The following is a 26,787-nucleotide window of genomic DNA, read 5'->3' on the forward strand; positions in this document are numbered from 1 at the left end:
AAGAAATAATGGCGACGCTTTTGGGGTCCGAGTCCCCTTGTACTGGAGGAAAACGAAGAAATGGCAACAGCAATATCGTTGTAAAGTTCACGGCCAGTAAAATTACCGGTCAGGGATTCAGTCGAGGGACACAGGTAAGAGAAACAGCGCATGTTATGACAGTAGAGACATTAGAAAGTTGATCGACTGAGACCAGGGACTCGCGCTCGGTATCAAGCCTGAAATAGAGACGTTTTCCTGGAGACCTGACTAGACATGTAGTCGACCCCGTCAGCTTTGTCATTAAAGCTAGCTTCAACATTGCGGTATATATTTAAAAAACAACCCTTAAACTTTAAAGCAATTGGATTCTGGATAATAATATGTGCTCACTGACAAAGGAAATATCGTAAGCTCTGCAAAAACAGTATGAAGCGAGCTCCGCTTCAAGTGGGTCTTTTGTTGTTAGCCACGTTAGCATAGCATAATAGGCCAGGCTAACTACGGGATAAAAAGCGTTGCACTTAAAGTTTGACGGCAATGGTTGTTTGTATCTAATATTCGGGTGTGAATATTACTGGAAAGCATTTAATGTATAAAGCGCTAAAATCAACGGTAGCAATATGTTCTTGTGTTAGCAGACGGGGACGTCAGCTAGCTTGCTAAGCCAGCTGAACAGCTCAGGTGATGACGTAACGACAGACTAACCACAATAACTATCGTTTCCTTAAATGGAGACAACACAGCAGCTGTTTGGAGGTTAACGTTTGCAAGTTTATTTTTATTTTTACACAAGGAATCATTTACAGGATATTTGTAACTTTGCAGCACATGTTTGTTTTGGTATAACGTTTGTAACCATGCCAACTGTTTTGATGTTCACGGGTGCATATACTGTATGCATATGAATGTCGTAGCTGTCCTGACATTCAACAGCCGTATATCTCTTTCACTTTGTTCTTGCACACTCGTGACATAAGCCCAAAAATTGCAGAGCTTATAAAACCATGTATTCCTCTGCTCTAAGTGTCGTGACTTTACCTTCCTTGCAGACTTTGGGGTTTCAAAGGTAGAGTGTCTCAGTGGTGAAGTAAAATGTTGCTATGAGGCAGACTTGCTTATCTGAAAATATCCCAGGTAACCTTGAAAACATGATATCACACACGTTTTCAAAGTCTTCACTGCTCAGAGTATGTAGATCACATTATCTGAACATTTGGCAAAATACTCTCTTGATAAGTCAGGTCTTTTGGTTATAGTTAGTTTGTCAAAAGCAGCTGTTATGTCATCAAAACATTCCACAGGAAGGCTACTTGCTCTGTCATTTTTACAACACAGTTTGTTACCTTGAGAGGGGGCCATTCTTGACACACATTTTGTCTACATAAGCTTAATATCAAGCATAGATGTGCATTACAAATCTAACTAATAGTCACAAAAATAATAGTGAAAGTTAAAGTTTAATGGGTAGAAGATGATGGTAATTTTTGGTTGATGTTGGGGCAGATTGCCTCTGATCCATCAGCTTACAATGGGAATTTAATATCTCAAATGAAAAGAGTTATAGTGAAATGTGTAAGCTGTTTCTCTTGATCCTAATGATCCTTATAAACTTAAGAGCCTCCTGGGTGGGTGTTGATTGTGTATAGGGAAATAGAGAGATGTCTCAACTTAAATCAAAAGAAAACTCACAAACTTAAATAAAAAAATAAGTAAACATTTTGCACCTTTTAACATTTCTTTGCTTCCGTTTATGTTTCATAGCTCCCAGGAGGGCTGCTCCAGGAGAGAGATAAGCGGGCCAAGTGGTATGGCATCCCTACACTGCTGCAGAAGCTCTACGAGAGCAGCCATCCCAACAGTGACCTCTCCCATGCCCACAGCTTTCTTAAGGTAACCACACAGCACTAGTCCATCCAACGATGAGACGGTGGAATTACTTGTTGTAGCCACTTGTTGCTGAATGTTTCTCTTTGGAACCTGAGTGAGTTACATGAGGTCAATGGTTTCTGTTAGGTTTTATCATCCCAGCTCTCCATGGAGGCCATGTCTTTTGTCACTGAGGACAGGAAGACCGCTCAGGAATCCACCTTCCCCAACACACACACCTTTGACCTCTTTGGTGGAGTCGATGTAAGTTTGACATTCTTAGTGCTTAAAGCTCTCTAATGATCTGCCTCAGAGACATTCAAGCTTTTTACCTCTGGAGAATCGGTTGTCATGTTGTTCAACTCATCCTGACACAGTGTAGATATAAAAACAGGTCACAACACTGAATACTATTTTTCCTGTTTCCTGCAGCTGCTTGTGGAGATCTTGATGAGACCCACATTAACTATGCAGAAGAAAAAACCCAAAAGTAAGTTGGACTGACATATCTGTGAATATGTCTGCATAGTTTACAAGTTTTTACATGACGATTACTGATTTGAGTTGCTGGTATGTTCTTATTGTCAGACTAATGTAGGTGTCTCTGTTACAGTGAATGATGACTTGGTCAAAGACTGCCTTAGTGTTCTCTACAACTGTTGTATATGTGTAAGTATCCCATTATGTATATACCAGAGAAATGTCAGAAGTGCATCATACCTTGCTTCAGTGTAGCAAATGTATATAACTACAAGTATTTTCCATGCAGTTGGTTTGTAACAAAATGAAGCAGTAATGAGGCGGATTTAAAAATGATGTAGTTTTTCTTCTGTCATTTCAGACTGATGGAGTCACAAAGAGCCTGGCATCAAGGGATGACTTTGTTCTGTTTCTCTTCACCCTGATGACAAACAAGAAGACCTTCCTGCAGACTGCTACCCTTATTGAAGATATTCTTGGAGTCAAAAAGGTCAGAGTAATACTAATTATGATACTTGTAATAAATGCTCAGCATCAACATAGGGTTATTTCTTATAGTAAGCAGAACAAAATAATCCTAAGTTTACTGTGAAATGTTATCTGCTGGCTCTGTTATCTAAGTATAGACACCTTTTAATGCCAAATGATTTCCCTGGCAGAGCTGCTAACACTTTAATGTCACACACGCCTTAATATTAGAGTCATGCTGTGCTCCGCTTGAATCTTTTCTTTATTCTTCATCATTTAAAATCATGTCAGTATCTTTGCATTGTAACATATATTGTGATAAACCACATTGTTTGGCAAATAAAAACCCTTTTCCCCCCCGAAAAAGGCCATAAATAAGGCCTGTTTTTATGCTGGGTTTGACAGAGATCCAGAATCCAGAACAGAATCCAACAACACCAGCATATTACTTCCCTAGTGTATGATTTTAGACAGCATGTCAGCTGTCTAAAGTTAAGCTGAAATGCTGAACCCCTAAAGCGTAAGGAGTGGGACGGGCATAATATGTAACACAGCAGCTTCTACGTCTAATCTGACATTAAGTATAAGTATCAGGCAACAACTTTGCTTTCTAAGCAAAACAAAGAAAAGGTAAAATACCATTAGTATTTTACCTTTTCTTTAATATGATGCTTGATCGTGTACTCTCTTGGACATTTGTTTAGACATTTTGGTTGCTAGAGGATAGCTTAAGATGCATTATTCAATGTTAAAATTATGTTTATCAAGGCATTGTGATGCCTGCATGTGGAGGATTTGCAGACACTTCTTCTTGTGCATCTTCCCCTAAATTACAATTATGTAATTATCTTAGACTTGGTCAGATATTCAGAACTTCTTATAGTTTGAAAAAATAAAATAAAATGAGTTAATTAATGGCCAAGACAACCAGCAATAGTTTGACCTTGTTTTTGGTAATTATTACAGATAAATTCATTTTTAATTTAGTGAAGGTTTTTCCGTTACAGTCCAACTCCCGCTTCAGATCACAAAGTGAGAGAATGTCTGTAGGAATGTTTAGGGTGCATAATGCACAACACAGCCTGATGTTATCTGCAATGATTTGACCTCACCTTGCTTTTATTTTAAATAGCAACATCTATGATATAATCACTGCAACACCATGACAGAAGTAAAATTCTTTCTGAAATCATGCTTTTCAGGTAGCAGTGGTGGAAATTGGAAAAAGATTGCTGCCTATTAGGCAGCAGATGTTGCGCTTCTAACAGCTCTTTATGTAGCAGGGGAGATTTGGTCTATAAAGCAGACATCCTCCTCTGTAATTGTATTACTTACTTAGCCTTTTTAAGCATTACAGTGGCTCTGTCTTCCCTATGTGGATTAGTAGTCCTCAGTGTAGCTAATGTATGCAGAGGCAAACCTCGCAAGGCTTTATTTTTTACCAGGCCGAAAGGAAGACATTGACAAAATGCTTTCAAAACATCACAGGTAATTTAGCCTGACAAATATGTAGAACCATCAATACAATCATGGAGTAAGAAAACAAACAGGACACAACTGACCCTTTATCATTTATGTTGATTGTTTGTTGCTAGTTAGTAAAAAGTTGAAATATAAATGTATTATATTTTAGCTTAGCTTAGCAGTCTATAAACTATTCTTTTAAAATAAATCAAACTGCTACAGATTTAGCTGTTAGCATTTGAGTCGTAGTCAATATCTTGATCTCTTAACGTAATCTCGTGACATGTTAACTGTGTTAATGTTATTATGCAAGTATGTAAGATTTCTGTGTGCTTTCAATTCGATAACCCTTCATATTTTTGCTTCTTTGTAGGAAATGATTCAGTTAGAGGGCATCCCCAACCTGTCAGGCCTGGTCCAAAGCTTTGACCAACAACAACTAGCCAACTTCTGCCGCATTCTATCCGTCACCATCTCAGAACCTGATGTTGGAAACGACGACAAGCACACCCTGTTGGCCAAAAATGCCCAGCAGAAACGCAATGCTAGCCCCTCTCGGGCAGAGGTCAACCAGGGTAGGTTGTCTGCAGGCTACAGTGACCAAATAATGTGTTTTGTGCGATATCAAAAGGTTGAGTAAATTATGAACTGTCAATACAATCATTATTTCTCCAATAGTAACCCTGCTGAATATCCCTGGCTTCATTGAGCGGCTTTGTAAGCTGGCTACTAGAAAGGTGTCTGAGGCCACAGGCACTAACTTCATGCAGGAGCTTGAGGACTGGTACACCTGGCTGGACAATGCTCTGGTGCTGGACGCCCTCATGCAGATGGCAACAGAGGAGCCTGAACAAAGCAGTACAGGTGAGTCAGGAGTCCCTTGTGCTGCTGTTTCCTCACTGCTTGAATTCCATGACCTTTTCAATTGAAATGGCATTTTTTTCCTTTGCTTCAGAGTCATCAGATGAGAGTTCCCTGGCTACAAGCCCTCTGAGACATCGACTGCCGCAGTCCATGAAGATTGTCCATGAGATCATGTATAAAGTGGAGGTGCTGTATGTGCTCTGTGTTCTTCTTATGGGCCGACAGAGAAACCAGGTACTTATGAGCACACACCTCTTCCTTTCTTGCGATGCAAGCTGAAGTGTTGGGTCTGAGCAGAGCCAAAGTATTTTACTGATCCCTATATTATCTCTCTGCACAGGTCCACAAGATGCTAGCTGAGTTCCGTCTCATCCCCGGGCTCAACAACCTGTTTGACAAGCTGATCTGGAGGAAATACACTGCCTCAAATCATGTGGTTCATGGACAGAATGAGAACTGCGACTGTAGTCCAGTATGTAATTTTAACCTCTCTTGGTAACTGGCTCTGGGCAATTGAAGTTTTTAAAGTGTAATTCAACCATCATCCTTTTTAACTCTCTTTATGCAGGAAATATCCTTTAAAATCCAGTTCCTAAGGCTACTTCAGAGTTTCAGCGATCATCACGAGTAAGTGACCCTATATTCTGTTACCTCCTATCTGACTCCTCTTCTAAAAGTGTGTTGTTTTACATGTTTTTGCCTGTTCTTTTCAGGAACAAATACCTCCTGCTGAATAGCCAGGAGCTAAATGAATTGAGTGCCATATCCATGAAGGCAAACATCCCTGAGGTCGAAGCTCTGGTCAACACAGACAGAAGCCTTGTGTGTGATGGGAAGAAGGGCCTCCTCACACGCATCCTCACTGTCATGAAGAGGGAGCCTCCAGACTCGTCCTTCAGGTGTGCATCACAAAGGGCAAAGATCAACATACAGGAGATAAAGATGTTAATAATTCTCAAGTTCTTGAGGGAATCAAACATCCCCACAGTGAAGCAAAACACTCTATTTTTAAAATGATTTCTCAAGATTTGTCTCTCTAGTTCTGCTTTTTATAGCTTTGCTGAAGCTTTCTGTCATGTTTTTAGATTCTGGCAGGCAAGGGCAGTGGAAAGTTTTCTCCGTGGAGCCACCTCCTATGCAGACCAAATGTTCCTCCTGAAGAGAGGACTATTAGAGGTAAAACGACAACATCAGATTGTTTTTATCATCATCATCCATGAAGTCGGGCTGCGTTACACAGATCTGCCCTATTTTGACTATTTTTTAATAAATGACTTCTTCTATCCATCCACAGCACATCCTATTCTGCATCATAGATAGCGGCTGCACATCTCGAGATGTACTACAGAGCTACTTTGATCTGCTTGGAGAGCTCATGAAGTTTAACATTGATGCCTTCAAAAGATTCAACAAATATGTCAACACTCCAGAGAAGGTAGAATTGTACACCTTATATGCTTTACAAATATGAAATGAATATGCTCGCTTAAATAAAAAAGTGTAAATAAAAAATAACAATTAATTCTCAACTTGTGTGGTGAATGAATATGTGTCTATTAATACAGTTTGATTTCTTTTCTGCAGTTTCAGACTTTCCTGACGCAGATTAACAGTTCCCTGGTGGACTCTAACATGCTGGTACGCTGCATCGTCCTTTCATTGGACCGCTTTGAGAGCCAGACCGAAGATGTTAAAGGTAATATGTCCGGTCTCTGTAACTGTTGCGATTAAACAATAATCTACTAAACAAAGAAAAGATGGGTAACTACAGATACAACTTAAAAAATAAGTGAAAATCCAAAGAAAAGGAAACTAATTGGACGCTCAGATGAAGGCAAACAGTCTAAAAAGGAAAGCGACTGTCAACGCAACAATCGGAGCCAACCGTAGACGTCTGGTTATCTGGGACTTATGTGCCCGCAGTTGCTTTTTATCGCCACAAGGTGCCGCCAAATAGAAATAAGCTGAGAACTTCCAGATTATCACTTTAAGAACAGTTGAAATGAGAAGTTACTGAAATAATTTCTTATTTTGAATTGATGAAATAAACTTTCAAGATAACTCGTATATGGAAGTGATTTCCCTGTAAAAGGTCATCAAGCATTGACTAAGGTGTTGTGTATTTTTTTCAGTGGTGGAGGTCCTCTCTGAGTGCTGCCTGCTGTCCTATATGGCCAGAGTTGAGAACAGACTGTCCTTTCTCTTCCGACTGATCAACATCATCAACGTACAGACTCTCACACAGGTCTGGTTTTATTTCCATTATGTCACATGTATTCAGAGAAGCTCACTGTCAAGAATGAGGAATTATGAGATAAACAAAACTTAACTAAAGACTTTTAGAGAAATGTGACCTAAAACTACCACTTTAATTGATATTTTTGTCTTTGCAGAGATTGTATAAATAGAAAAAGAAAATAGAAAATCACTCAAACCTTTCTGCATCTTTCCCATCCCATTTTCCTGCAGGAGAATGTGAGCTGTTTAAACACCAGTCTGGTGATCTTGATGCTGGCCAGAAGAAAGGCTAAACTGCCCTTCTACCTCAATGCCCTGCGGGAGAAGGAGTATGCTGAGAAGTACCCAGGCTGCCTGCTCAACAACTTCCACAACCTACTACGCTTCTGGCAGCGCCACTACCTCAACAAGGACAAAGACAGTACCTGTCTGGAGAACGTGAGTAGTTTCTACTCCATAACGAGGTTGAAATACCAGCAAATATTTGATAAAAGCTTTCACGCCAGCAGAATGTCAGCAGTACGATGTGTAAAACCCTCTGTGTCTGTTTACTTCTAGTCACTATTTTTGTCAGACATAGACAAACATTCTGACAGGGAAATCTAGAGGAATGATGCTGGGGGAAACAGACTTTTTAAGTGCTGTGCGAGCTACCTCAAGGTGACACAAATGTGACTTGGGTGGAACGCATCTTGTTCAACTGGTTTAGATGTAGAAAAGTTAAAAATTGCACCTGAGCTGTGTTCTTAAGGCTGTTAGTTTTAGAGTTTATATAGTTTACTGTCTAGCTTTGTCACTAACTGTGTGTTGTGGAGCAGTAGCAGTTTCACTCAAACTCTGCAGTGCCTCTCAGCTCTACTGAGCATTTTGGCATTTTTCTGCTCATTGTTTCGTTTTCAGCCACCGACCTTTGTTTACTGTGACTAATGACATCACCATTGTTTCAAGCTGCAGCAGGAAAATATTTCCACTGAAAAGAGTCTGATGAATACATTTTACAAAACTCATCCAGCACCAAACAGCAGACGGATGAAGTTGGCAGCTTTCTGTTAAATGCAGTTGAGAATTAACCAGTAGTTTGAGAGAACTTAACCATTCCCCAGGTGGCCCTGTAACACAAATACAAATGAATATTACTGTTGATCTGCAACTGCTGGATGTGTAAGTGGATCACTTTATAGGGTGATGTAAGTGTTGCTGCCCTCAAGTGGTGAAGAAATTCAGTCAGGCTGCTTCAATGTTAAAAATGTTTCAGAATTTGTAAACGCATACATGACCCTAACCTTTGCATTATTGTTTTTAGTAAAGGTGGACATATATGTAAACAACACAATGTGAATTATTTGATACAATATAATGTGCTATATTATTAAATGGTGAAATTATCAACTTACTTCTTAGTTGTGCTATGCTGATTTCTCTTTCGTACATGCAAACAAGCTGCTGATAACAAGCACGAAATCCGAGTGATTCTTATGGTGTTGAATCCTCTCTGGTTTCAGAGCTCCTGTATCCCCTTCAGCTACTGGAAGGAGACGGTGTCAGTGCTGCTGGGCTTAGACAGGACTTCTCTGTGTGCCATAGCGAGCTACATTGACGAGCCCTTCATGGACCTGGACAAGGACCTGCTGGAAGATTGACCTTCAGTCTGTGCACTCGGTGTGCTGGGGGCGGGACAGGGCAGAGGTTCATGGGGAGCAAGGACACCTACAGCTGGTGATGACTCCACTGAGCTGAGCCATCCAAGCGCTTTGTGACTGCGCTGTGGATGCAAAGACTTACAAGTTTGATGTCTGTACTTTCGCATGAAGGCCATCATTAGAAAGATGAAGGGACGTCATTCGCACTAAGTTACCGCCCTTGTCTTCAAAGAAAGGGGGGGAAGGGAACCCCCTTATGCCCACCCCAGATAGGCCTCATCATTTAACAGACTATTAAGGGACCTTGTGAAAAGACACCTGCATTGGTTGTTTGCTGTAGGTGAACTTCAAATAGAGCTTTTTATATAACCTATACAAAATTCTATGAAAAAATATGTATGATTCAAAAAGTTATATGTTAGAAAAAAAATCTTTTCACGTGTTTGGCCACAGATTAAACCATCACCCAGATGCAGGTCAGTGGTGCACCACAGGGCTGCCAGGAGTCACCAGCCTCAAACTCCCACTACCGACACACTCTCAGCTGACTCCATGTCACTCCACTACCTTACCTACTGGGTGATCAAACTGGTGATATTGGAGTTTTTACAGGGGTCTTAATGAACTGCATTCTCATTTTTCCTGTCTGTGGGTCTATTGTTGATTGGTGCTTTCTGGCTCTACTCGGCACATTGTGTTAGCTTGTGGGCCGGATGATGTATTTCACAAATCACGCGGGGCTCCTCAACTAAAACCATCCACTCTGTTGTGGCGTCAGAAGCTTCACCCAGGGGCTCGTTTCTTTACCAGGTTATTTTTGTTGATTTCAGTTTTCCTGTTGAAAAAAAAATGGCTTTTAACTCTGGATAAACTGTAGAATAAAACATTGCACAGGTGAAATTGTTTTTATTGTTTATTACATTTTAACACATTTGTTTGTTTAAAAAGGTCTTCATTTTGTAACAGACTTTGTATCCATGTTGTGCGAGATGCTTTAGGAAAAGAATAAACTATGCAGGCACTAGTGTTAAGATACCACTTTCATTGCTCCAGTCCACACAAAGTGTGTGTGCATCACCCTTCTGCCCAACAGCATCAGCATTGGACTGAAGGTTTACTACTTTCTCTGGTTTCTGCTATTTTTCAAATCTTTGACTACAAGCTGAGAATGACAATCTTTCCGTGTGATGGCTCTCTTTGCATGGCACCACTCGATCTTTAGTTTGGATAAAGATCAAGCATTGTGCACGGCTATGTCACTGTTTGTCCATGGCCTGAATGTGCAGCTGTTTTGTGGAAATGGAAGATGCAGGCATGAGCACATATTTAGTGTCTCAAAATAAACAGACCCAACCAGAGATAAGTACAAATGGATGAGCTACCTCATATTTTATCCTGACAGCGTACAGATCAAACCACTTCTGACGACAAGTGTACAGTTTTACTCCCAGCATGTCATGGTTCATAGTACATGTTCATGTGAATGTATAAAGGCATTTCTACAGTCGGCCCCTGATGCCATGAGTAACTAGTGCTATGCCGCCTTGGGATGCAAACACAAACGTCCTTTACACTCTGAAAGCCTTTTATTTGCTTTAAAGCTAATCAACCAGAAATGTTTCCTTTCTTTCTAGTTTTTATTCAGCATGTCTTAAATCCCTTGATAGGTGTGCACATACTTTGAATTAGTTGATCGTTTGTGCTTTGCAAGGAATTTGCAACGACTTTTTACAAGTGCTTCTCTCTTACAAATTCTCCGTTTCAACGCAGAATGCCTGAGATTATTGCAATGGTTTGTTGATTACATGATGTGATCTAACACTGGGTACTTCTGCAGTGGTGTTATATTGTTAGCATTGATCATGTGTTATCATTTATCCAATCCACCTTATCACTCCTTTCACCCACCATGGAAGTCCATCATGCTATGGGTGCAAAAACATGAATGTTGTGAGCACTCCTCTGGAGCGACTGTATTAACAATCTCTGAACCCTGACTTCTGTAGCTTTGTGAGCTGAATGAGAGAGTGGCCCTTTTGTATGATGCACAGTTCTGCTGTATGTGGTGTGATGCTCCTCGTAGGCCTTAGATTTAAGTCATTGATATGTAAAGAGGAAGGTGAAATGTTATGCCCTTTGGCCAAGAACATGCTGCATAGTGGTAAAACACTATTTGTTTTGTTATTTTATTTTAGAGCCCTGGTATTTTGAATTTATTAACTGGACTTTTATGTTATGTTTGGCATGATGAGGATATTATCAGACAGTTCTGCAGCCGTCCCACACCCATACTCGAAATTCAGACCTTTTGCTTTTTTTTTTGTGGTCAGCATGATTGTCTTACCTCTCCAGGGTCGACAGTATCTGTAGCGTTTGTTAAAAAGAACGACTTTTACAATAATATTCATTGTTTAGAATCTTTATTGTGCATTCATTAAGAAAACAACCCATGTTTTTTTTTTTTGCATAGGCATTAAGAAATGCATCAAATCTCACATGGTTGTATTTCAAAATTCACTTCTGCACTCTTAGTCTTAATTCCTTTCTAACCCTGTTTGACTCTTAAACTCTCAGACAAAGATTCATGTTTCAGTTTCACATTCTATTATAACTACTTCTGTAACCAACTTCCATCCTTATGTTCCTCCTCTAATGCTGGTATTTCACTTCATTTTCCTTATTTAACAGCTGTTTGTCAAATAATAATATAATAAAATTCTTCTTTAGACCCTTTTTGTTGGATTTACATCTGTCAAATATTCACGCTGAAAAACAAACATGCTCAACATATAAAGGTTGAATAGTCTTTATTTGGATGTGTCCTCACAGTCGAGCACAGCTGTTGCAGCTGGGTGGCTGTGACATGTTTGGACGCAGCATTCAGCCTCTACACGTCACTCAGCAAGCTGAAATACACATGATCAGGATGTTTATTAGCAACCACATACACAGTGTCAAAGAGTTACTCATGACTACACTACAGGTCACATGAGAGGGCTGTGTGAGGTCATCGTCAACAAATGATTAGGTCTTGTTATGAAGCCTGCAAGCTAATATGAATAAATACTTTCAAAGGGCAGACAATTTGGCAGCATGCTGTAATATGAAATCAATTCTGTATTAAGTTTACCAACCTTGCTAACTTGGTCCCTGGTGCGGACCCGCAGCTTGTTGGCCTGTGTTTCGGCCATGTCAGCCCTCTCCTCTGCATCATCAAGCTCATGCTGGAGCTTCCTGTACTTCGTCAGGTTGGAGTTTGCCTGCTCCTCCTGCAGAGAGGATGAAACCAAGAAAACTGTTTGGTGTGCAGTGAACTGAAGAGAGAGTTACTCTCCCACTCTATAAACCACTCCACTGCTGCAGCTATGGTTAATGATGTGGTTAACATGATCTTTCATCACTGACTGTAATATATGAAAGTAAACTACTGATAGCAGACTCACCGCATCTTCAGCCTGTCTCTTGTAACTCTTTAGCTTGGCCTGCAGCTTGTCGATGAGGTCTTGCAGGCGGACCAGGTTCTTCTTGTCTTCCTCAGCCTGCACAAATGGCATAGGGAGCTCTTAATCTACTTTCAGTATGTAAAATGAAAAAACCACATTCATTTTTTACACCCAAGCATGCTCTATGTACAAACAGTGGTAGTTCACCTGGTAGGAGAGCTCTTTGATTCTCCTCTCATACTTGCGTACTCCCTTCTGATACTCTTGGCTTTTCTTTTGCTCAGATTCAAATTCATTCTCCAGTTCTTTGACCTACCAGGAATTTCAGAACATACTCAGTACAAGTTACCAACACAACTCAAGGATAATTTGGTCAGTACATATGCATTTAATTGAACACATCTCTCACCCTGGCCTCCAGCTTCTGGACCTGCTTCTTGCCGCCCTTGAGAGCGATCTGCTCAGCCTCGTCCAGACGCATCTGCAGATCCTTTATGGTCTGCTCCATGTTCTTCTTCATTCTCTCCAGATGGGAGCTGGTGTCCTGCTCCTTCTTCAGCTCTTCTGCCATCATGGCTGCCTACAAATTCAGAGGATCAGCGTTATCGGAGATTAAGTAATATCTTACTATGCAAGAAACATCTGGAGCAACGTTCACAGGCTGCTGGCACAGCTTACAGTGGTCTGTAAAGCACATTTGGTAAAAGGGTAAATCATAGCAGAGGTTTAATTATTGAAGAATGGAAGGTCAACCAGATCACCATCAGACCGACTTCAGACACATTATGACTTATTGTGTAGTGTAAAAATCTTGTGCCATTCTCTTTATATTTCTAAATTCAGGGGTCTTACATCAGTGATGGCCTTTTTGGCCTTCTCCTCTGCGTTGCGGCACTCCTGCACAGCATCGTCCACCTCATTTGACAGCGTGGACAGATCACTTTCCAGCTTCTTCTTGTGGTTGATCAGTCCAGTGTTCTGGAGCAAAATAGTTCATTTCAAACATTAACTCAGGATGAAAATGCTAGTTTGTCTCATCTGTAAAACGGTTTATTTCTTGCTGGGATTCAAAGAAAACCTAACATGCCATCAGTAATTTCAAGCAGCTGAGCCAGAGATCATGTCAGATAGTAAAAGTCATTTATTTATTACTGGTGAACTGAATGTTGGTTTTGATGCATCCCCCTACCTGAGAGTGTAAGAGGTTGACTCTCTCAGTGGCCTCGAGCAACTCGTGCTCAGCTAGCTTGCGTGCGCGATCGTTCTGCTCCAGCTGAGCTCTGAGCTCCTCCACCTCAGACACCAGCAGGTTGTTGCGGCGCTCTGTCAACGCCACCTGCTCCTTCAGCTCCTCGTTCTGGTGAACAGTGTCATCCAGCTCCAACTGAATGTCCTGAAGTCGAGAAGATGATAAACAAGTAAAATATTTAATATAATGTGTTACCAATGGAATTTGTGGAATCTGATAAAAGTAAAGGCAATTTACTGGCTGCTGGGCTCACCTTGATTTGAACCTGCAGGTTTCTCAGGAGTTTCTGGGACTCTGAAGCCTGCCGGTTGGCATGGTTCAGCTGCACCTCCATCTCATTCAGGTCGCCCTCCATCTTCTTCCTCAGGCGCACCGCCTCATTGCGAGACTTGGCCTCGGCATCCAAGGTGGCCTGCATGGACTCCAGTGTTCTCTGGTGGTTACGGCTAGAAGGTGAAAGATATCATAGGAGGACTTTAGAAAGATCCAGTTTGCATGGAGTTGTTGATGGGAAAGAATCACAGACGTGCTGCTAAAGATGAACAAAAGCAGTAATCAAAGAATCTCACCGAAGGTTGTCAATTTCCTCATCCTTCTCTGCCAGCTTCCTGTCAACTTCAGCCTTGATCTGGTTAAGCTCCAGCTGGATGCGGAGAGTTTTGCTTTCTTCATGCTCCAGAGTGCCCTGTGACGGACAGACACTTGATACTTATCTACTTTTGTAGGTAATCTCTGCCAAAATAAATCTACACCACAAGAAGGGGGAAGTGAGAGAACTCAGCAAATCTCTTACTTCAACTTCCTCCAGAGCAGCTTGAATCTCGCTTTTCTCCATGTCCAGACCCTTCTTCATTTTCTCCAGCTCATTGATGGTCTTCGCTCCCTGACTGATTTGATCTGAAAGGTCAGCGATCTCCTCTGGAGAAACAGAGATAGAATCGTTTATATTTTGAATAAAAGTTTGATAAAACTAATAGTTTTAATTTATCTTTCCAACTTAGTATTCATTATGTGAGCTCTATGACAGCTACCTTGGAGATTCTTGTTCTCCCTCTTGATGGTCTCCAGATGATCCAGGGTCTCCTCATAGGAGTTCTTCAGTTTGAAGAGCTCTGTGCTCAGGCCACGAGACTCTTTTTGAGAGGATTCCAGCTCTGACTGGCACTCCTCATACTTCTGTCTCCACTCAGCCAGCACCTGAAGGACACAATGAGAAATATTTTTGCAGTAAAGCAAAGTCACGTTGCTCCTGTCCCAATCCTACCAAGTCATCAGTTAGGAATATACACAAACTAATTATTATTCATCTGACTAATTGCGGTTATTTCCCTTGAGGACAGCAAACACATGCTATGTTATAGCTGTGATCAGATAATACCTTGTCAAAGTTGCGTTGCTTCTTGTCCAGGGCAGCAGCTGCAGCATTGGCACGCTCCAGGTCAATGACCAGATCCTCGATCTCTGTCTGCAGACGATGTTTAGTCTTCTCCAGGGAGGAACACTTAGCATTGGAAGCCTCCACGGACTCTTCAGCCTCCTGCAGACGTGTCACCACCTTCTTCCTAATGAGAGGCAAACACTGTTGGCACTCATGCATTCAAACAATCATTTTGTGCCATTTGATTCTGTAAGTTAAAAATACATCTCACTCACTTGGCTTCCTCCAATTCCTCCGTCCTCTGGATGGCATCAGTTTCATACTTAGTCCTCCACTGAGCCACCTCTGTGTTGGCCTTAGACAGAGCTCTTTGCAGCTCAGACTTGGCCTCCTGCTCCTCGTCGTACTGCTCTCTCAGAAGATCACAGTCGTGACGAGATGACTGCAGCGAGTGGGCCAGGGCACTCTTAGCCTAAAGACACCCATCATAATGGTAGAGAACAGTTGTTCAAACAGGAGAAACTCTAAAGTTCTGTAGAGGTTGCAAACAGTTTTTCAAAGAACAACCATTGTCTGATGCAGTGATAAGGATCTAACCTTGTTCTCCTCCTCCAGCTGTTTCTTGAGCTCCTCAACATTCTGGCCGAAGGAGTTCTTGGCACGCTGGAGCTGAGAGACCATGGCCTCCCGCTCTTCGAGCTTCCTGCTCACCTCACCTACATGGTGGGAGAAAACATTACCTGCTTACTTATTGGTTTGTGAAATTTGTATTTGAGACTGTAATCAAATGAAAGCTCCTTACCACATTCCGCCTGAGCTCGGGCTCTTTGGGTGTTGGTGTCGTTGAGCTGCCTTTGGAGCTCATCAACTTTGGCTTTAGCTTCATTCATTTGGTCTTCATACAGACGACACATCTTCTCTGAAGTGGCCTGCAGGCAACAAATGGAAATTGAAATATTCAGAGTAAATTATTTTGTTTGGTCCCCTACAAATTTCAGTCTTTCTTTGTGTTGATCCTCTATTTTCTACCTTGCCCTTAGAGAGCTGCTCCACAGTAGAGGCCAGATCGTCAGCTTCCATCTTGGCCTCGCTCCTCTCTTTCTCCAGCTTCTGCTTGACTCGCTGCAGGCTGTCAATCTGCTCACTCAGCTCTGCAACACTGTCAGCGTGCTTCTTCCGCAAGGCTGCCGTCGTGGCCTCATGGTGCAGCATGGCTTCCTCCAGGTCTCGCCGAATCTTCAGGAAATCCGTCTCTCTCTTCTTGTTGATCTCGACCTGGGCTGAGGTGGCCCCACCAGCCTCCTCTAGACGCTCGCTCAGCTCTTCGAGCTCACGAGCCACATCGCCACGCTGCTTCTCTACTTTTGCCCTGGAAGCCCGGTCAGCCTCCAACTCCTCTTCCAGCTCCTCTGTACGGGCCTGGAGGAAAGCAGTGGTCACTCATTTTGTCAAAATGATAGCAGTTTCATAACTGCTCTGTTAGGGCTTAAGAGATAAGTTTTTACCAGTAGCTCCTTTATCTTCTTCTGGAGCTGATTGACCAAGGCTTGCTCATCTTCAATCCTTGAGCTTATTTCATTCATTTCAAAGTCTTTCCTGGTAGAAAAGATTCAACAATCATTGTTAATAATGACCCCTTCACAGCAAGACCATGTTATCCTGTTTGTGTATGAAGACTCACTTTTTCAGCTTCTCTTCGAGTTGCTGCTTGTCGTTTTCCAAATCCATAACAGACTCCAAGGAGAGTTTCAGATCTCCCTCCAGCTTACGTCTGATCCGTTCCAGGTCCATACGCAGCTTCTTCTCTTGTTCCAGTGAGCCCTCCAGCTGATTCACAGAAGAAAGGGTAAAACTGTTACTTATTATGCTTAAGGTATATCACTCCTTTGTACGAAATGATGCAGCAGCATGTTTCCTATTTCAGGAAATAAAACACTCACATCGTCTACTTGTTGCTCTAGCTTTGCTTTGGCTTTTGTCAGAGTGTTGACTTTGTCTTCCTCTGCCTGCAGGTCGTCCAGAGTTTGCTGATGAGCCTCCGTGAGAGCCTTCTTCTCTTTGGTCAGCTTCAGTATGGTTTCATCCAAAACTGCCATTTCCTCAATTAGGTTCTTCACCTGTGATCCAAAGAAAGAAAATGTATTTGACGATGCTGACATTTGAAATCAAATACACATGATTTATATACAATCCACTGGATGTGCTGTGAATCTTCCTGTGGGCTCTTAGTGTCTTCTGGAGGCAACTCTGTGCTCTCCTTTACCAATGTCCTTACCTTGTTCTCAGTGGCATGTTTCTCCTTCTCCACTTTAGCCAGAGTTATCTCCAGATCGTCAATGTCTTTCTTCAGCTCAGAGCACTCGTCCTCCAGCTTGCGCTTCTTGGCGAGCAGATTAGAGCTCATCTCCTCCTCGTCCTCCAGCCTCTCCGTGATTTCTTTCATTTTGGCCTCCAGCTGGATTTTAGTTTTGATGAGCTGATCACAGCGCTCCTCGGCATCTGCCAGATTGTCTTGCTCCTATTGTAGACAGGAGAGAAGGGTATGCGTTCAGTGCATTCAAACACTTCTACAGTATCTCGCTTTCCAAAATGTGTCATCAGGAGTGCCACTTACTGCCTGCAGCTGTAGAGACAGGTCATTCTTCTCTTGGATCAGGCTGACCTGCCGCTCCTCCAGCTCTTTGCGCTTCACCTCAGATTTCTCCAGAGCCTCTTTGAGCCTGGCCAGCTCCTCTTTCAGAGCGGCTAGCTCTTTCTCGGTGGCTGCACTCCTCAGTAGAGGCTTGATTTTGAAAAAGAGTTTCATCCAGGGCCAGTGCTTGACTGCGTTGAAAGCCCGGATGTTCCACTGGATGATCATCAGAGCTTCCCTGATAACAGGGAAACATAAAAGGGAGAAGGGAATAGTGAGGAATTTTATACAACAGAATTTTTCTTGCCAAGTTGGACAGTATTTTCAAAAAGGCTTCAAGATCAGTGATTACCATTCAGGTACTTTTACCACAGTATGTTTAACTTTATTACCATGGTTACATGAAAAGATTGTGGAGTAGCTTTATTAAATGAAAAAAACAGAGTATGATGTAATTTGGTGTGAAAAAGCAGCTTTGAGTGGTCTGAAGGCTAGAAAAGTGCTATAAGTGCAGTCAATTTAAACCATTTACATTCATCCCCATATGAATTCAGCTGAAACACTTGAAAACGGCAATTTGGGATAGAAAGTACGTTCAAACTTAACAAAGCAGAAAAGAAGTATGAGCAGTTAGCGAAGTAATGGATACATGGTTAAAAAAACATTCAAATAATTATCTAACACTTCTGGAAAAATATTTGTTTTAGCTATCAAGCTACCAAAATAGCCGTCTAAAGGTAAAAACAAACAGCCAGCTAAGGCATATAAAAGAAAAGCATTTTAACAGTCACTTTTAAATGACTGAGGTTTTGATGACAGGGCTGTGTGGGTACATCAGACACTAAAAGGTTAGGACCCACTGATGTAGATCATCTGGTGCTTTAAACAGCAGTAGAAGTAAAGTTCAGGTCAAGTAAAGGCAAGAAGGTCAATAAGATTTACTGGAGTTCCCCGTTCTATTTATTTAGTTACTTATCCTTGGTGCTTAATTGTTGGCACCAATCCTGAGACTATCCACTCCCTTGCATCTAATCATACACCGAGGGATGTGACATGAAATCATAAATCTAAAGCTGCTTTTGATGTTTCCTAACTGTGACCAAAAAGGGTTACCACATTGATTTGGTCTCAGTAGAATGGCGTCTCACAGCCCTAAATATGGACCCATAGCAGACTGGTCAAGGACTTCCTGTCAGTGTTTAGAGGGTGAGTTTGAGTGAGCGTGCACACGCCGGGTGGGAGGTGTCTGAATGAGGGTGGGGGAGCTGATTGCATTTTTGACATGACTCCATGCCGGGTGCCTCTCAAAGGTGAGCGTCTGTGTTTATTTAGAAACTAAAGCCCTCTGTCCACCACCGACTTAAATCCTCTGTCACCCGCCACATATCCCACCAATGCACTCACTTAGAAGTACAGGCGCCGCGGACAAAAGGGGCCAGGGGCCATCGGGCACGAAGGGGGCTGGTGGTTGTATTTTTAGGGAGGGCCAGAGCAGCTGCCACTTGACACATGTCGCCACCTGGCTCTGAGGACACCGTCAGCATTGTTTAATTTAGAGAGAGTGGATGGAGAGAATGGCCAGAGACCTGCAAGAGGGGTGTGTGTGTCTGTGTGTGTCTGTGTGTGAGGTTTGGGGCCCTTATTAACAGTGTGGCCACACACATGCCTGGTAACCATACAAGGGCAAGCACACGCCTCACACACGCCGATAACACTGCCCTTGCATGCCGCACATACTAGAGCGAGGGAGTGAACTCCAAGGTATAGTGTATCACAGGCGGAAAGGCTCGCAGCTGATCGTGTTGCTATTGAACCTGTTCAGAGAAGCAACTGTTGAGGGAGGTCTTTACTCGTGTCTTCACCTTCCTGGTATTGAGTGATCAAGATCAAATACTTTCATGTGCCTTTGGATACATTTCACGTTCACTCAGCTTCTTAAAGAAATAATTTTAGAAACAAATAGTACTTCAGTCTTTTTACCTCCTTTCGTTCATCTTCATTAGCTCTGTCCTCATGATTTTGCCACGAGCGACTGCCTGCAGCAAAGTCAAGACTTTGGCCAAGCGCTCGTCCCTCAACTCCTCGAGGTGACCCAGCAGGCCTGCCTTGAAGAACACCTACAAGATACGAGGAAATGAAACAATTGTTTAGTTAGGTTTCCACAGCAAAAGTTTTTTAGACTTTAAACTATATGGGTCATCCACAGCTCTACACTACAAGAGCTGTTACACCCTACCTTTGTGTGTCCGAATCTGTACTGGTTGTGGTCGATATCCAGGGAGGCCAGCAACTTCTCTGCAGCTTTCCTGCTGTCCACAAACTTATCATCTGGGATGGCCTGGGGGTTCAGGATGCGGTAGCTAAATGAATTATTAAAGAGTGTTTAAACAATTGATTAGCACTGTAACTCCAAGTGCAATCAATAACATCCAAAGAATGATCCTAAAGTGATCTGTACCGCTGTTTGAATTCTGCGTAGAAGATGCGGTTTGGAAAGCCCTTCCTGCAGATCCTGATGCCTTCCAGCACCCCGTTGCAGCGCAGCTGGTGCAGCACGATGAATGGATCAATGATCCCTGTGCAGAACAGGATTTAAACATGAGATCAGTGCCATTCATTGATATCCTTATAATATGTGATGCTTGTGCTTGATGTTACCTGGAGTCTTGGTCTCATTAGGGATGATGCAGCGCACAAAGTGAGGCTGGGTGCTGCGGAGGTTGGTCATCAGCTTATTCAGATTTTCCTGAAGGAAAAGAAAAACACAAATCAAATCAAGTTAAATGAGGAAATTAAAATAAGTCCTCTGTTTTGAAAACATCACTGTGCAAAATATAAAATCTTCAAGGTAAAGGTTTCATCCTGCAGGACTTTGTGTTCCTCGCATGAGAAATGCTTGATGTAAAGAAGAGAGGAGCCAGCACAGACTTAAAGTGATGTTCATGTGATCAATGCCCTAAACATCACTGCAAGTCTTAACTGCCTCCCACCCAGCTGCCCGGGGATGCCCACAATTTCACACATGGCACAAAACAATAAACATAATATAGAATAACATCATTAATGGACTCCGGGGTGTCAGTCTTACCTTATGAAGCTGAGACACAGTCTGGAAAGAGGCTGCCTTCTTCCTCTTCTCCTTGCCGCCAGTCTTGTGTTCAGATGCTGCAAGGTCATAAGCACAATGGTTAATTAAACCACCTAATAACTTCCTGTATGTGCTTTAGTCTCCTGACTGAACACTGCTTGTACCTGAGTCTGAGCCGATGTAATTCTCATACAGAGAAGCTAGCAGCTTGTTGGCAGACTTCTGGAAACACACCACCACTGTCTCGTTCAGCGGGTCTTTGTTTTTGTCCAGCCAGCCAATAATGTTATATGGTACCTGTTAAGCAACAGCAGGGACATCTCTATTATTATATTCTGCATGTAGGAATGACTGTTGTGAGATTGTCTCGGGTTTGGTTAGGACACACTTACCACTCCGGCATAGTGCACCAGCTCAAAATGGGCCTCGTACTTGCGCTTCTTGTCCGGCCGCGGCTTTTGGAAATTCGGGGACTTGCCGATGTGATTATCATACATCTTGGCTTTAAAGCTGTTGTCTGTGGCCTTGGGGAACATGCACTCCTCTTCAAGGATGGACATGATGCCCAGTGGCTGGTGGAAGAGCACAGTATTAGTTAATACTCCTCCTTTATTATAAATCTTCATCACTCATGAATAAAACACTTTGTTTACCTTTTCAATGAGATCAATGCAAGCTTGAAGGTCAAGCCCGAAGTCGATGAAGGTCCATTCGATGCCCTCCCTCTTGTACTCCTCCTGCTCCAGGATGAACATGTGGTGGTTGAAAAACTGTTGCAGTTTCTCATTTGTGAAGTTGATGCACAGCTGCTCAAAGCTGTTGAGCTGCAATGAAAGAAGAACAGGTGCTCAGAAGAAGCATTGCAAGTGTGCAGCATGAAAAACACGTAACAGAGATTCATTCTGTAAAGCCCATTCATTTCAATAAGAAACGGTGAAGCACGAGCAGAGCGCCTGTTGATATTAAACCACAATATGAACATAGCAACAGAAAACAAGTTCTAATCAACACAACTTTAATCTCTGAGAAATATTTGCAGATCAACTTACATCAAAGATCTCAAAGCCGGCGATGTCCAGGACTCCTATGAAGTACTGGCGAGGCAGGGAAGTGTACAGGGTCCGGTTGATCCGTCCCACCAGCCATTTGAACATGCGGTCATACGTGGCTTTGGCCAGAGCACCAACGGCGTAGTTAACCTACCGCACCCACGCACAAATACACACACATCGGCACACACACAAAAGGAATACAACTGTCATTCACATGGATACACTCTGTTGCTTGGATACTAGATTCTAGTGTATGTGAAGTGGAGAGCGTATTGATCGACTGAGGATTAAGACACCTCCCCTCATCAGCATACTGGCCGTTGGATCTTTACTCCCTTGATAAGAACCTGTCTTAACGCTGTTCTAAAGCTGATAAATGTGTTGTTTATTTGTGCCTCATTTTCTACCTGACATAAAAGAAAAATGATCTCATCTCTGTGTTTCATATGATCAGAATTAAACAGACATCCGAGCTTGTGTCTCCTCACCTGTTCGACATTCTGCCCCTTCACCACATATTCATTCCCCACCTTCACCCTTGGGTGGAGGAGGCCCTTGATGAGGTCAGCTGAACTGACTCCCATCAGGTATGAGGCTTTGTCTGCACCTGGAAACCAAACAGAACAAAAATCACAAACTTGCTTTTAAATCATGTTGTTTTTTAAAATGTCAATCATCTTGTCAGCGGCTCTCACTTTCAGTGCCGTCGGCCTCCGCCTGCTCCTCGCGCTGCTTCTGCTTGAACTTCATGTTGCCAAAGTGCATGATGGATCCAACTATTTTATAGCAGCCATACTTCTCATCGGGCAGGAAGCCGAGGATGTCCATGGCGTGCTGTGACGAAGCAGAGAAAAGTCATTTCAAATTTCACTACTTAAATCAGTCAATTTCTCCGTATGTGGGATAAATAGAAGCTCTTACATCGGTGGCCATCAGCTCCTGTCCGTCATCCATGTTCTCCACGGTGGTCACTCCCTGGGAGCAGAAGTGGTAGTCGTACGGGTTGGTGGACACCAGCAGCATGTCTGAAACAAAGAGTTTACAGGTTCACATCACAGGCCTGCAGGTATATGTCATAAAATATCTAAGCAGCTAGAGAGACAAACCTAACAGCTCTGGTTTCTTCTGTGACATGATTTGGTAGTAGATGTGGTAGCTCCTCTCACCGGGCTGCTGGAATATCACTCTGGATTTTTCCAGAAGATCTAAAGGACAAAGTAACATGTTCATATTAGACATGACACAAAAAGAAAAGTACGGGATGAATAGAACTAACTGACCATTAACTCACATATATCTATATCAGAAGAGGCCAGTTTGCCAGTAGGTCCGAAATGGATCCTGATGAACTTTCCCTGTTTGAAAATAAACAAAAATGTCTTTAAAGCCCCAAAATTATAACAAAAAGCAAGAATAATAAACCCATTTAAAGTATTTACAATAAAATATCTACAGTGAATTTTCCAGATACTCACAAAACGGGATGAGTTGTCATTCCTTAGCGTTTTGGCGTTACCAAACGCCTCCATGGCAGGGTTCGCCTCAATGATCTGATCCTCCAGCGTCCCCTGTGAACGTCAAAAGAAAAATGTAAAGACACTAATTTTTGGGATTATTCACGTTGTCAAATCGTTCAAATGCATCATTTCTTTTTACAGATATAACTCACCCCTGTTTTAGTGGCAGGTCCTTGCTGCAAAAGAATAAGATGAAATCCTGTGAGTGCCATTTAATAGGCGCATGGTCGTATAATACTTAAACAACCAAAAAGGGAAAACTCATAACAAACTGGAAAATTAGACATTGGATGTTAAGGCTGTGGTAAAAATCGATGGCCACTTCGTTTTATTTGATGAAGCGTGGTGAACGCAGGGGAGAAAAAGGTAGGAACAGAAAACAACATAGAAAAATCAAAACCAAAACTCAAAGCAAAGGGAACGATGATGGAAACTTTGAAACCAAAAAAAGATACGTGGAGAGGGTAAAAGAAAAAAAAGTAAAGTGGCTGGAAAGGGCTACACAACACATGGGGTGAAGACTTAGACATGAATGTGATCAGTTCTCACATTAACCATTTTGACAAGGAGGAAAATGTATGGAGATGGTTTGAAGGGAATACACTGAAGGATTCCTGGGACCAAAAAACAAACAAACAAAAAAGGAAAAAAAAAAAAGAAATACAGCAGAAAAAGCCGGGAAACAAAAATATGGGTTGCCACATCAGCCTTACTCCTTTTTTGGCAGGTGTGTCCCCAAGAGCTGCCACAATGGCAAAATACTGAATGACACGTTTCGTGTTGACAGTTTTGCCAGCACCGGATTCTCCGCTATAGGAGTGTGAAAAATAACAAGGTGTACATACAACAGGTGAAAACTGCTCACAAACCTTGTAAAGGCAGTGTAAATCAAAATCATTACACGGTGTCACAAAAGGAAAAATAAAAAAGTAAGGAATAGATTTCAGTAAAAGCCAAAAGCTTTGGAGTCAAAAATATCAAAGCTTTGAAGTGCTTGTGTGTTGGTGATCTAATGTTATAAGACGTCCCTGTACAGTTACAAAGTGTCTCTTTCTTCTTTAATTTTTGAAATGAGACAAGACAAAAAAGAAGACGTAACTTACGTGATGAGCATTGACTGGTTCTCACGATCTGAGGAGAGAAAACAACACAAGGCTTGTAACAGAGATAACAAATATTTCTTTACATGTAGCAGTGTGTGTGTGTTATAATATCTTTGCGTATGGGATCACTCACTGCGCAGCATGTCATTATATGCATTGTCTGCAATAGAGTAGATGTGTGGCGGGGCCTCAGAGCGGCGTTTGCCTTTGTAGGCGGCGACCACAGGAGCTGTGTAGACGGGCAGCCATTTGTATGGATTCACCGTCACACAGAAGAGCCCAGAGTAGGTCTGAAGCACAGGATATGACACTACATTAACTCACTGTCATACATCACCTTAAGCCAACATGACCTGTTCTTCCACTGACAGTTTGACATTGCTCAAGCTCACAGCTGAAGTCTGTAACTTAATCTTGATAATCATGCCTCTGAAGGCAGCATGGAAACATGGGAGAGGGGAAGTACCATAATGTGATACTCACATAGATCATCCAGGCAGAGTAGCGTCTGCGCAGGTTGAACAGCACAGAGGCCTCGTTGAGGTGTGTCAGCATGGCCATGTCTTCGATCATGTCAAACTTAGGAGGATTCATCTGCTGGATGTCACCCTCCTTCACTGTCAGAGTCTGAAGGGATGGACACAGGCAAACATGATAGCTGAAACATTATTGTACTGAGCTTACAGTGTTCAGAAAGAGATGTCTAATAATTTAGTTTTTCATTCATTGTTGCATGTAGTCAGGTGATCACTGACCCTCTTATCTTTGGTTTCAACAATGACTTTGTCACCGCTGAGCTCTTTGATCTCAATCTCAATGTACGCCTCTTTTTCATCAGGGATCCAGGCTCGCTTCTTACCTAACAGTGGAGCAAAGGATGTTGGGAAACAGATAAACTCTCCATGATACAAATGTTTGCAGAAACAAACCGATTTAAGAAATACACAAAATCATGACCGAACAAAAGTAGAACACAAATTGTTTTGGGTAAAATTGTTGTTGTAGTTCTTTAAAACCTGTATTTATGTTGCACCTGTAACAACAAGCTAATAATAAAATTATGATCAATCATACGTTAACAGGTGATATTGCTTCGTTCGTTTTTATGCCATTTACATTATTTGAATCATATTTTTCTTTGTTTCAAGACTGTAAATAGTTTCTTTAAAAACACTACAACGCATGCAGCTACATTAAGAACGGGAGTCTTACACCATGGGCTGAACTTATTTAATAACAGAATCAAACAACAGATACAAACGTAACAATAAATCAAAATCTGCAATATTTTCGTTTATAAATAAGTTTGTACTGATTTCCCCTCTACGATTCAGTTTCTTCCAACTTTTCTAGTAAGGCCTACCGTCAAAAGCGACGGTGTGCGCCGCCAGCAGCTCCAGCTCGGATTTGCGTAAAAACGATGCAGCCTCACCGAAGTCCCTCGTGTCATAGCGCGACATGGTGGCAACTCCTCGCCGGTCCTCCAAAACCCGGACGCACCAGTGAGACAGGAGAGATGAGGAATTCCTTTGGTAAGAAAGCAAAGCTTTGCATTAGGGTCAGTAGTTCTCTAAGTGTTAAAGCTGTTTTTGTTTCCGCAGCCTCCCATTACTGAGAGAGTTATAGTTATACGTGGCCAGAAAACCCAGCTTGTGCGTAAAGAGCGTAAATCCACTACTTCAAAATAAGAACAAGAATAAAGAAAGATTTGAGGCATTAACTGACATGTGCCAGCGAAGGTAAACTGTATAAGGCACAGCATTAAATGAAATTATTACCCTATGAGACGCTTTAAAGGTCAGCCAACCCGCGCGTAAAATGCGTAATAAACAACCTACCAAACAAATGCAAAAGTTTCCACTGACCTCAGGACGACCACAACCAAATAACAGCTTGGTGAGATGTACCCTCCTTTATACTGTGTTTCTCAAGGTCATGGTCAGTGGACATTTGTCCCTCATTAGCATATGCCACCTCCTCCGACGCCTATTGGTGCTGAGCGCCTGTCTCAATTGACACAAAAGGAAAGCTACGTTTTTGTCATTGCGCTAAACCCAAGCCGGCTATTTTTGTATCCCAGTTATTTTATGCACTATACACACTGCGAGGGTGTGGGAGAGAGTTGCATTAGGAGCATCACTGTAGGGGGGAATTTTAACACTCCATAGATTTTGAAGGACGGTGCATCATTGCTTCAACCAGGACAGTGATTTGTTTCCACACTTAGAAACATAAACTGGCAATTTAAAGGAATATTTTCAGCAAAACTGCAAAATTATATGTATGTAGTTTTTATATTAAAGTTATAACAAGATCGAGCCTT

At 42.1% G+C, this 26,787-nt stretch overlaps 2 protein-coding genes across 4 annotated transcripts; one reads left to right on the forward strand and one right to left on the reverse strand.

Moving 5' to 3' along the window:
* Window position 1: 1 nt before the first annotated feature.
* trpc4apa (transient receptor potential cation channel, subfamily C, member 4 associated protein a) lies at window positions 2-11,735 on the forward strand. The gene is made up of 18 exons (XM_069677855.1): window positions 2-134; window positions 1,744-1,872; window positions 1,996-2,112; window positions 2,281-2,338; window positions 2,462-2,517; window positions 2,690-2,818; window positions 4,634-4,835; window positions 4,939-5,124; window positions 5,216-5,358; window positions 5,465-5,596; window positions 5,693-5,751; window positions 5,838-6,023; window positions 6,210-6,300; window positions 6,419-6,559; window positions 6,709-6,820; window positions 7,257-7,369; window positions 7,594-7,800; window positions 8,865-11,735. The coding sequence occupies exons 1-18, from the start codon at window positions 9-11 to the stop codon at window positions 9,000-9,002; spliced, it is 2,325 nt and encodes a 774-aa protein (XP_069533956.1). The 5' UTR covers window positions 2-8; the 3' UTR covers window positions 9,003-11,735.
* myh7ba (myosin, heavy chain 7B, cardiac muscle, beta a) lies at window positions 11,418-26,334 on the reverse strand. 3 transcript variants are annotated; one of them, XM_069677854.1, is made up of 43 exons: window positions 26,303-26,334; window positions 25,828-25,991; window positions 25,220-25,323; window positions 24,948-25,091; window positions 24,598-24,754; window positions 24,465-24,492; window positions 24,075-24,171; window positions 23,320-23,412; window positions 23,136-23,199; window positions 22,951-23,049; window positions 22,766-22,869; window positions 22,540-22,678; window positions 22,333-22,451; window positions 21,842-21,991; window positions 21,446-21,616; window positions 21,185-21,364; window positions 20,957-21,089; window positions 20,793-20,869; window positions 20,363-20,450; window positions 20,163-20,280; window positions 19,941-20,064; window positions 19,685-19,821; window positions 17,687-17,942; window positions 17,348-17,590; window positions 17,013-17,189; window positions 16,754-16,899; window positions 16,578-16,668; window positions 16,102-16,491; window positions 15,875-16,001; window positions 15,670-15,788; window positions 15,348-15,544; window positions 15,073-15,256; window positions 14,726-14,891; window positions 14,488-14,612; window positions 14,264-14,379; window positions 13,948-14,140; window positions 13,635-13,838; window positions 13,298-13,423; window positions 12,855-13,025; window positions 12,653-12,757; window positions 12,446-12,541; window positions 12,137-12,271; window positions 11,418-11,908 (listed from the first exon to the last, which is right to left on the reverse strand). In XM_069677854.1, the coding sequence occupies exons 2-43, from the start codon at window positions 25,922-25,924 to the stop codon at window positions 11,897-11,899; spliced, it is 5,802 nt and encodes a 1,933-aa protein (XP_069533955.1). In that variant the 5' UTR covers window positions 25,925-25,991; window positions 26,303-26,334; the 3' UTR covers window positions 11,418-11,896. The 3 variants fall into 3 exon arrangements, with proteins under 3 accessions (XP_069533955.1, XP_069533954.1, XP_069533953.1); XM_069677853.1 differs by lacking the exons at window positions 24,075-24,171; window positions 24,598-24,754; window positions 24,948-25,091; ... (1 more) ...; window positions 25,828-25,991; window positions 26,303-26,334 and adding an exon at window positions 23,514-23,537 and having other exon boundaries at window positions 24,465-24,479; XM_069677852.1 differs by lacking the exons at window positions 24,075-24,171; window positions 24,465-24,492; window positions 24,598-24,754; ... (2 more) ...; window positions 25,828-25,991; window positions 26,303-26,334 and adding an exon at window positions 23,514-23,573.
* Window positions 26,335-26,787: the final 453 nt, after the last annotated feature.

The sequence above is a fragment of the Semicossyphus pulcher genome, unplaced genomic scaffold, assembly GCF_022749685.1.
Source record: "Semicossyphus pulcher isolate SPU_LCO1_2020_fin unplaced genomic scaffold, fSemPul1.0.p SCAF_3, whole genome shotgun sequence".
Classification (NCBI taxonomy): domain Eukaryota; kingdom Metazoa; phylum Chordata; class Actinopteri; order Labriformes; family Labridae; genus Semicossyphus; species Semicossyphus pulcher.